Source organism: Arvicanthis niloticus, chromosome 7 (genome assembly GCF_011762505.2).
Source record: "Arvicanthis niloticus isolate mArvNil1 chromosome 7, mArvNil1.pat.X, whole genome shotgun sequence".
Taxonomy (NCBI): Eukaryota; Metazoa; Chordata; class Mammalia; order Rodentia; family Muridae; genus Arvicanthis; species Arvicanthis niloticus.
In genome coordinates this window covers 67,064,167-67,075,574 of record NC_047664.1, presented here as the reverse complement: position 1 = coordinate 67,075,574, position 11,408 = coordinate 67,064,167, and the positions used below count along the sequence as shown (strand labels likewise).

At 37.9% G+C, this 11,408-nt stretch overlaps 1 protein-coding gene across 2 annotated transcripts in view; it reads right to left on the bottom strand.

Annotated features, from left to right (window-relative positions):
- Positions 1-489: 489 nt before the first annotated feature.
- The window catches only part of Ube2k (ubiquitin conjugating enzyme E2 K), a 54,722-nt gene continuing 43,803 nt past the window's right edge, over positions 490-11,408 (bottom strand). The window contains exons 5-7 of one of the 2 annotated variants that reach the window (XM_034508680.2): positions 4,640-4,739; positions 2,295-2,423; positions 490-2,055 (exon numbers count right to left, since the gene is read on the bottom strand). In XM_034508680.2, coding sequence (XP_034364571.1) covers positions 1,981-2,055; positions 2,295-2,423; positions 4,640-4,739 — 304 coding nt within the window. In that variant the 3' untranslated portion in view covers positions 490-1,980. The remainder of the gene's footprint in view (positions 2,056-2,294; positions 2,424-4,639; positions 4,740-11,408) is intronic. The other variant, XM_076938551.1, reaches the window with a different exon arrangement.

Below are 11,408 nucleotides of genomic sequence, written 5' to 3'. Positions count from 1 at the left end.
CAACAAAATAAAACAGAGCTGCCCTCCAAGGCAAAGTAGGTAATGCCTGGCTCTTGTCATCTTCCTCTACCCAGATGATATACCCTGACAATACAGGCAGAGAGGAAACTCCAAGAAAAGTGTTTTATGTTTTTCAATACCTGTATGAGTGTTACCAAACCACCCTCCATTAAAAACTCCTAATCAACTCCTAATCAGTGGAGGTAAACTGTCCATTACTTCACACATTTTCATCTTATCTGAGAATATAAAGAAAAGTACAAAGTTTTAACTATTTAAAATAAATAAAGAAAAACTTGTTTCCTTTGGCATCATTATAAAATAACCTACAGCAATAAAAGGATGTAGCTGCAACAAGAAATGTGTGCATCCGCAAACATGGAGAAGAACATAGCAGCTTGAGTTTAGTGTGCAGGAACAGCGACCCTCGAGTCACGGTTAACTATGAAAGCCTTACAAGTGGCTGGAAGAACCTTCACATCGCTAATGTTCTATTAATGGTTCTTTTATTGCTTGTAGTATCAAGATTATTAAGTCAAATGAAGTTATGCTGAGTTAATAGGTTCAAAAAGTATTTTTGAAACACTTCATGACTATAAGGTGAATCAACACTTCAAGAAAACAAACCTTTTAGAATATGACTTTCAATATACATACAGCCTTACTTTAATTCAGCTTGATTCCATTACATTTCTGTAATTTATGCATTGGTCTCAAAATTTTTAGTTTTATCTTTTATGTAACAACTGCCTACATAAATTCACTTGAACCTTAATTAAGATGGTTAAATTAAGTATTTGAGTTTGCAAAACTAAAACTGTCAAGCTCGTAGAATAAGATGCGACAGTTACTAAGGATAGAAGTCTATGTACAAGAGAAGGTGAAGTTTCAATTCTCACATCATCAGAAACATCATAAAGAAAGAAGGCTACATTTGGGATACACCCCTGTTCCTATGTGCATCTGGTATGTACAGTGAGATACTACAGCTTTCATGTATCAACATGGGGAATGCAAAAAGACTAACTCAAGTGTCTGACAAAGCAACTGTCACGCCCACGTCAGGCTGGGCTGGGCACTAGGGAACAGGTGCTGCACCCTTCAAGTTTCCAAAGACTTTATCATCTTTTAAACTAATGTCAAATTTACTGAAAAACTAAGCAGTGTCCTTTTATTAAATCTAGAAACACTGCAACATCAAGTATTTTTGTATTACTCCTTTTGTAAGAGAAATAAAATTGGCAGCCCCTTTTTACATTACTACTTACAAAGTGAAGAACTTGGTCAAAACATTCCAAACCTATGAGCTAAAATCGGAACAAAGGACACTGTTCCTCAGCACGTTTCCCACCAAACACAAAAGAAACTGACCATGAGAATCTCCGCTCTGGATGGTGACAGGGAAAAAAGTAGGAATGCCCCTATCAGTCCACAGGGATGAAAAGCTCTGATTAGGTCACCATCTTTAAATCAGGATACATCTCATAATTCAAGAATGTCCTAATGCTTAAGGGTGGTCTTTTCAGCTACCCGTTCTAAGAAGTCAAGTACAAGCATGCAAGTAAATTCACAGGCACAGAGCATCCGTGTCCACACCGCAGGGAGCTGCGAGGTACACCACAATGTGAAGGGCAGACACTCGGGTGTTATCCCAGTCAACAGAACCCTGAAGCAAACTCAAGACTCTGTTACACTGCTAAACACTAAGTAGCATGTTTTCCCATGGTTTTAGCTTAGCTCAGAGAATTTTTACACTATTAAGAAAAAAATTAAAGTATTTCCCCTTTTTAAATTTACACAGACGTTTAATTAGCTTTATTTACAGAGCAGGGAATTTTTTTTTTGCAGTCTCCAATGGTGCCTAGATAACATCATTAGGCAAGAATGCCAGTTTAAAAGAAATTTATGCAGAATCCTAAAAATAACAGGTGTTGATGCTCCTCGGAAGAGGCGAGCGTTGCTGGCGGCAGCTCCTGTGCCTCAGTTACTCAGAAGCAGTTCTGTTGCAGTCTCTACATCCCATGATTTTGAAGACAAGGCCACTATTACTGCATTCTGTAAAGAAGAGGAGAAAAGCAATCACATCCCACGGAAACTAAAGCCTCCTGTCTTCACTGAGAATCATGGATTCTTCCCTCTACCAAGGAATTAAAATAATCATCACTGATTCCAATAACAAAACACCATTAACCAAAACTGGATTTTTAAAATTGCTAGAGCTCTGGTCTCAAGGTCTCAAGGCCTGGGCTCCGAAGTTTAAAATGGGTAGTCAAATCGATTCCTCTAGTACTTACCCTATCAAAACCCATAGCACAGAGGTTTTCTATTTTTTTGGTGTATTCTGGACTAGAAACTGGTGCTCCAGCATACACGTGTGCCCAAAGTCGAGCTGTCTGCTTGAACATTTCAGGATTTTGTTTGTACTATATGGAGGGAAAAAGCAGTTAACAAGACAATATAATAAGAGTTACCATAGCTGTTCAACTATGACTTGTTTGTTCCAAAGAAAATACATTTATATTTAAGATGTAACTCATCTGGCCTGGACTGTGGAGGTCAATAGTAGTATTAGCTCAGTAAGCCTAAGTTCAGAAATTCAATTACCAGCACCATGTACCAAAACATAAAAGGCAATTTGTTTTCCATTGCAGAAATGTCATTCAAGAAATGAAGCTTTGCAAGAGTAAAAAAGCTAATACTCTTTAAGCACCTAATATTGAATGAAATTAAAATGTTCTTATCATTGTACAGCAAATTACACAAGTAAAAAAAAAATCAGTGGCATGTAACTGTAAAGTCTGATAAACATTAGCTGATAAATATAACATTGACTGATAAATACAATCGATTATGCTGCTAGGCAGAACTCAAGCCGAGACACTAAATGCTCTTAGAGCTGTACTGCATAGTAATCAAAGTAAACCAATACTCAAGAATCGAACTTCCATTACTTTTGTGACCAACTAAGAAACTCACAAAAGAGTCCTTCTAGATAGTAAGAGTTGCCACATGAAAGTGGAAAAAAGGTGAGGTAAATTCATTTGTAAAAATACTTGTAAAACAAAGTATAAAGTAATGACTTCAATTCATTTTAATATTTCTTATCAAAGTACTATTTTTAAATTTTATTTATGTATGTTTGTGTATATGCACACGTGTCGAAATGCCCAAGAAGGTCAAGAAGAGGACAGCAGTAAGCTGGCGATGTGGTGCTGGGACCTAGTCTCTGTCCTCCGATGATAATAAAGGGCTGTGCACCTGAGCCGTCCAGAGCAGAAGCAGACATTGCAAACAACACAAACATTATTTTAGGTGTTTAAAGTCAGCTTTGGAAGCCAAGAGATGGCTCTGCGGTTAAGAGCAGTGGCTGCTACTCCAGAGGACCAGGGTTCAATTCCCAGCACCCACATGACCCTGTACTTCCAGGATCCAACATTCTCACAGAGACACACATTCAGGCAATGCAAATAAAATAAATAATAAATAATTTTTTCAAAAGTCACTTTGTAGTTTATATCTCAATTTATCTGAATTTGTAGGAAAATCAAAGGTAAACTTCAAGAAAGACTTTTGCTACCAAATATTAATATAGCTTGCACATATGTGCAAGCTATAGAAAGCTGTGAAGCCAAGCACTTTTAAGTCTAGTAGTGGAACTAAGGAAGCATGAACAAAAAGAATAAACACATATATATTTAAATTAAAGGCATAAAGAAGGCCTGGAAAGATGCTCAGAACACTGGCTGTTCTTCCAGAGGACCAGAAAACAATTCCCAACACCAACATTTGGTGGCCTATAGTTTCAACTCGAGCGTATCCAGAATCTTTCCTCATACATCCACAGGTACTACCAGAATGTAAGTAAATGTACCCGGAGACACATGAACAGAATTTTAAAAATAAGTCTTTAAAAAAAAAAAAACATAAAGATAAAGAAATCTAACCAAAAAAAAAGTCTCAGCAGCTAAGGACACTAGTGACAAGAATATAACAGCTGTCCTTTGACCTATAGACACATTCTGTGAGGCACACATCAAAAAAGCACATTTTTAAAAATTATTTTCATTTCATGTGCATTATATTTTGTCTCCATGTATGTCTGTGTGGAGGTGTTGTGTCCCCTGGAGTTACAGGCTGTTATGAGTTGCCAAGTGGGTGCTGGGAATTGAACCTGGGTCATTTGGAAGAGCAGCTAGTGCTCTTCTTAAGTGCTGAGCCAAATCCCCAGCCAAAGAGAGCACATTTTATAAGCATATTTTTAAACTTTGAAGTTTTGCTGACAAATGTTTCCTTAAAGAGGAAAACAGAATGCATTGACAAAAAAAATGATTATAATCTCAAAAATTCATGAACTGAAAGAATAAGAGTTAAAGTGTTCAAGAAGAGCTTAAATCATGAAGAACCTCCTCAAAGTAGACATCTGGACACAAGTGACAGTGGAGGCCCAAACTAGTACTTGTCTGTTCTGTTTATTTGTTACTTGTTTATGTGACATGATTTTGTTATATGTGACAAGATTATTTTATTAAAAGAAACCATCTCCAAATTTAGTTCCAATATAGAATTTCACATGCTGACATCAAATATTAAACATTGCATACACAGGTCTAAGAAAGTCTTTCAAAAGCTGCTTTCTTACCTGATTCGCTACTACTGCATCTTGGGGGTCATCTGGTTCTGCAGCTGCCAACAGTGCTTGCAATGACAACAATACCGTGCGCAGAGTCATTGCTGCTGCCCTAAATTTCAAATTAGAAAAATATCCCAGTTAAAAAGAATTTGAATGATATAAACAAAGTCTGTTTTTTTGAATTGAAACAAAAATATACTAGAACTAAAAATTGTAGTTAACAAACGTGTATGTAATTGCCAACTTTTTTACAACGAGTCAATTTCTAAGACAATTCAAATCACCTCACCCTGACCTGACCTTGTGTTTTCTCCACTTGTCTCATTTACCTACCTTGTAAGCTTTATGTACTGACTTCAGTCTTAATTAACTTTCTTCTTAGATTCTGTGTGTGAGTTTTGTGTCCACGTATGTATGGTGCTAGATGTCTGGTGCCCGTGAAAGTCCTAGCTGGAGCTAGAGGCCTTGCAGGTCACTGTATGGATGCTGGGAACCAGAGCCAAGTTCTCTGCAGGAGCACACCTGTAACCACTAAGCAAGCTCTCCAATCCCTCACCCACACTTCATAACCAAATGATAATTGTGGAATTTTAAACACATTTTTATATTTTTAATTATGTATGTGTATGTGAATATGGGTTCAGGTGCACAGAGAGGCCAGAAGCAGCTCTGATCCTCTCATGGAGTTACATGGGTGTGAGGCACCCAACACGGCCTCTCAGGAATCATTGAGGAGCAGGCGGTACACACCCTTAACCACAGTTCAGCTCTTTTAATGGAATGCTACATAAAACAAGCAAATAAAGGTAAACTGCCTTTAAAGCATTCTCATCAATCCATAATATTCCAAAATAGGACAAATTTTTGTTTAAAATATTACACTTGAGGTTGGAGAGATGGCTCCCAATTATAATATGTGTACTGTTCTTGCAAAGGACCAGAGTTTAGAATCTCAGCACCCATGCTGGCCAGCTAGCAAATTACCTGAAACTCCAGCTTTCTGGCCTGTGTAGGCACCCACATGGACTACATATACCCACACCAATACACAAACATAATTAAAAATAAAAATAAATCTCATCATTTAAGTAATGATAATTATAACAAAAACCTTTGTCTTTATGAAACAATTATTTGCTTACAATTTGCTTCACTAATACTGAAATATGTACAATGCTAACGGGGCAATGATGGGATGGCACATGACACTTGGGAGGCAGAGGATGGTGAGTCTGAGTCAAAGCCGGCCTGGTCTCCAGAGCTAGTTCCGAGACAGCCAGGGCTACACAGAAATCCTGTCTCAAGAAAATAAAATTAATAAAGAAAATAAAAATAAACACAACAGGAATTTATTTTGAAGAATCTAACAGTAAATCTTGTTGAGGCATTAGACTGTCATCCTAAGGGCCTTGTAAAAGCAAGCACACTACTTTTTAGCCCCAGTAAGCTCAACTTTTAACCACACAAATCATTTTTCTAAACAAGCCTTTTCTGGTTGAGTTCCTAATTCATAAAATCAAACAAACAGAAATCCCTAGTGACTATTCTGTTTCCATAAACAACACACAAGAGACAATCCTAGGTGTTTTAGCAGAGAAAGACAAAGAGAGAAAAGGGGGGGGGAGATACTCAATTTATTGGAAGCAGCATATGAAGCAATGAAATTCAGTAAATGCTCTTCCTCTGACTGGTGGCATGAACAGGACTGGGGACTTGGTTTGGGAAACAGAGTCAACTATGTTATCTTAAGACAAAAGCAGAATCCTCCTGTCTCTTCCTCCCAACTGCAAGAACTTTAGGACTGTATTACTCGTGCTCATAGGATGACTTAGGACAGATGTGAGGGCGATCTGGCTGCTACATCTGTCACCCCATTGATCGCCAGGGTTGATTCAGCTGATCTGGCTGGCTAGGCAGGTGTCCCCTTCCTCCTTCACCGATCCATGTGCGTCCCTCCCGAAGCTGCGCACTCGGTCGAAGAGGACGACCTTCCCCAATAGAGGAGGACCGGTGTTCGGTCAAGGGTATCGGAGTAGCTGCGCTCCCCTGCTAGAACCTCCAAACAAGCTCTCAAGGATGACTTAGGACTAAAGAAAGGAGCGTTTTCCTCACCCAACAACTGCTCAATTAGAAATTAGGAATGTTTGGCCAAATAGTCCCCCCCCCAAAAAAGACAAAAGATAGTATTTGTAGACTACTGTTCTTTATGTGCTAATTGGCAACAGCTGTTCTACACCAATAAAGTAAGTTTCATACACAATGTAGGTCTCTATTTCATATATTAAAATAGAAATTAAATTAAATTATTAAATTAAATTAAATTTAAAATAGAAATTAAAATTCACTATACATCAGTCTCTAAAATGATCTTGCGAAAGCCAGCATGGTAGCAGAGATCTATAATCCTAGCACTTGGGAGGTGAAGGCAGGTCAAGTTCACCCTAATATAACACTAACCCTAAGCAACACTTTGTCTAATGTAAGGGCATTAAATTACTTCTCAAGAAAGTTAAGTCTGAATAGTAAAGGAAAGTCAAAATACAAGAATCTCATATCAGCCTGGCATTGGTAGCACATTTTTAATCACGTGACTTGGGAGGCAGACACAGGTCTGCTTCTACGAACTGTATGAGTTCAAGGTCAGCGTAATCTACAGAGTGGGTTCCAGACAGCTGGAACTACACAGAGAAACCCTGTCTCAAAAACAAAAAAATACAAAAAGAGAATCTCATATCCAATTACACTCGTAGTAACAATTTTAATTGAAATAAAAATATAAAAATTTCAATTTTAATTGAAATAAAAATATAAAACATGAAAAATCTTATACTTTAATAGGAAAAAAAGACCCAAACAAAAAACTTATTAGACTAAAACAGAGACATTGTATTTAACAATACTTTATTGGATACAAAGAGAGAAAAGAATTTTAGCAGACTATAAACACAGAGTAAAACAGAACATTCAGGAACGAATGGGAAGAAAACATCTGCAAGTCCTTTTTGTCTTGATGGTATAAAATTCACTATGTAGATGAGGATAACTTTGAACTTCTGAGGCTCCTACCTTTCGGCCCCTAACAAGTGGGAACCACCATACATGACTTTGCAAATCATGTATCTGTACCTTCTGGAAGTATTTCTCCAAAAATAAATAAAATACCGCGTACTAGGCACACGAAAAATACAATAATTAAGGAACGGCAAAAGAAAACCACACATCAAGTAAGATGTCCAGCACAGGCTAGGTATAGTGGCATGTGCAGGCAGGAGGCAAGGGCACATAGAGCTCTTTTCAATCTACATAGTGAGTTTTAGAACAGCCAGGGTTATACAGAAAATCTCTGTCTTCTCTAAAGAAAAGGAAAACAAACAAACAAACAAACAAACACCAGATACCTACTATAAAAACAAAAACAGAAAATGACAGTTGCCAGTAATGATACATAGGAATTTAACTCATTCACTGTAAGTAGAAACAGATGGAATTTCCTCAAAAAATTAAAGTTACTCCAACTCTTCTACTTCTGCAAAGAGAGCCAATGAAACCAAAGCACACTTCACCACTCACTCACACACTCATGCTCAGCTTTATACACAACTGCCCAAAGGTAGACGCAGTTTCCACTAAGAAATAAATGGAAAAACAAAATATTTTAGTTTAAATTATTTTACTTTAAAATATAATATTGTGACACGTGTGGTGCCACCATACTGGTAAACCTTAAAATTATATAAATTTACATAAACCAGACATATAAGTCTAATTATTTTATGATTCTGGTTCTTGGTTTTTGGAGACAGTGTTTCTCTGTGTAGCCCTGGCTGTCCTGGAACTCACTCTGTAGACCAGGCTGGCCTCAAACTCAGAAATCTGCCTGCCTCTGCCTCCCAAGTGCTGGGATTAAAGGCATGCGCCACCACTGCCCATATTTTATGATTGTAATGTAAGGCAGCTAGAATATTCAAATTTAGTTTTTATCTTTTAGGTTAGAAAAAATTTCTGGAAATTATCTGTATAAGGTATATATAAGCAGTCATAATTTAACCACTTAAAAATGGACAGGATCAAACAATGTGTCCCTCAGGATACTCCTTTTGAATTTGGGAAAGGTTACCACACAGTGGTAACAAGGGCCATCTGCCACTAAGATGGCGGCACACAACCAAGATATGCAAAAAGCCTCGTGGAGTGGGCCTCAAAAGTTAAATACTCTGTGTACATGGAAAGTGAAAACTGCCAAGAAAGAAGACAAGAACAAGGGTAAGAGAGCTGTCTAGGCGGACTATGCAGTGTGCTTAGCATGGACTAAGGAGGAAGACTCAAACCAAGCCTGAGAGTTTTCTCCTTGGTTGTGTTCAATATATTTCAAACTAGATAGATCACATTTGAACACTTGGTCCCCAGTTGATAGCATTCAGTGAAGTTGATGAAAATGTTAGAATTTAGAGCCTTGCTGGAAAACGTAGTCACTTAAACCCATAAACACTTTTCATTTCTGAAATGAAATGAAAATAAACACTTTCATTTCTGAGTTGTTCATGGTCAGTCATTGTATTTTATCACATCAACAAAAAACTGATATATTTTATTTTCCTACCACCTTTTAAAACTTAGAATAGTCAATGTGGATAAGAACTGTTACTTGCCAAAGTTATAAAAACCAAATACGTAATTAAAATGATTTGTATCCTCATGTTCAGAGAGAGACCCTGTTTCAAAAGGAATTGAAAGTAATAATATGATATCCAAAGCCTATTTCTGGCTTCCTGTCTCAGAAAGAGGGTAAAAAATGTTGTCACAAACAAATAACTAAATGGGTGGATAGATGAGGAACAATGAAAACATGAAGTTGGGAGAACATGGTGCAGAGATATTCAGGGAGTTGAAGGGGAAAAATAGAACATAGAAAAAAACAGAAATAGAATCATATTCAATGTACACATATGTATTAATGTTTTTAAAAAATAAGGGCAGTGGTGGCACACTCCTTTAATCCCAGCACTTGGGAGGCAGAGGCAGGCAGATTTCTGAGTTCAAGGCCAGCCTGGTCTACAGAGTGAGTTCCAGGACAGCCAGAGCTACACAGAGAAACCCTGTCTCAAAAAAACAACAACAACAACAACATCGTTATCGTCATCCTCATCCTCCTCATCATCATATCCAGGCATGGTGGTATACCCTTAAATCCCAACAATAAGGAAGCAGAGGCAGGCAGGACTCAGTTTCAGAGTAGCCTGGTCTATATAGTAAGACTCTGGATGGGTGGATGGATGGATGGATGGATGGATGGATGGACAGACAGATGGACGGATGAGAGACTGATAGCAAACAAATCCATACATAAACAGTACAATACTAACCAATGATATACTCAGTGACACTTTGAAATAACTACTGCAAATATCAGACAAAGCCTACTTGGCCAACCTAAAGACTACAGAAACTTTATCTTGAATAGAATTAATGCCTATTTTTATTGTTTTAGATTAATTTTTAAAATTTAAATTTGTTAATGTGAAAATGTATGTTTAAAAAAAATTCTTGCCGGGCGGTGGTGGCGCACGCCTTTAATCCCAGCACTTGGGAGGCAGAGGCAGGCGGATTTCTGAGTTCGAGGACAGCCAGGGCTACACAGAGAAGCCCTGTCTCGAAAAACCAAAAAAAAAAAAAAAGAAAAGAAAAAATTCTTACATTCTGTTCATTCTTGTCTCAAGTGCTGATTATATCAGCACTTCACTGAGATTTCCAGGATTTCATATGCATAATTAATTCTATTTTATGAAGTACTAAACTTCAAACAGGAATATAAAATTTCAAGATGCATTTGTTTGGAGACAACAAAACAGCTCAGCAGGTAAAGGAACTTACAGTGCAAGCCTAGCAACTAAATTCTATGCCAAGGTTGCTTGAATAGAAAATGGTCTGAGTAAGGTCGAGTGAGAGACTGGGAGGGGACAGCTCCTGTAATCATCCAGACAAAAGGCAAAGTTGAATGCGAGTCAAAGCAATAGTAAGAAAGTTGCTTGTGAGATGTAAGTCTTATCATCATATTCCTAGACAGGGTACACAACAACAGGAAAAAAAAAGGCAAACTAAGCTAGAATTGATGGCGCATGCCTTTAACCCCAGTACTTGGGAGGCAGAGACAGACAGACAGATCTCTGTGAGTTTAAGAGCAGGCTGGTCTACAAAGGAAATTCCAGGATAGTGAAGGCTATACAGTGAGATCCTGTTTCAGTTAAAAAAAAAAAAAAGAAAGAAAGAAAAAATCCAAAAGATGAAGACTATGGAAATAGCAAAAGGATTTTTCTGTTTACTTATGTGGATAAGTGCTCTGCCTGAAGCTTACTGGGAACCATGAGTGATCCAGGAGCTGCCTAAGACAGAAGAGGCTATCAAAGCCATCGAACTACAATATGGGGGGATTGGAACACAGCCAGTGTTTTTAACTGCTCAGCACCTCTCCTCTGCCTCCTGAATGCTGAGATTTAAAAGGAAGGAAGGAAGGAAGGAAGGAAGGAAGGAAGGAAGGAAGGAAGGAAGGAAGGAAGGAAGGAAGGAAGGAAGGAAGGAAGGAAGGAGCGAGCGAGCAGGTTTTAGGTGGTCACTTTTAACACACTTAAAATGTTCATTACCTAATTCAAATACAGATAATAAGTAGACATCAACATGAGCTTGAAATATAAAGAAGATGGCTCTGTAGGCAGAAGAAGCACTAGCTTCCAAACTTGACAGGTCTGATGTGGTCAGCGGGTACCAACTACAGGAAGTTGTC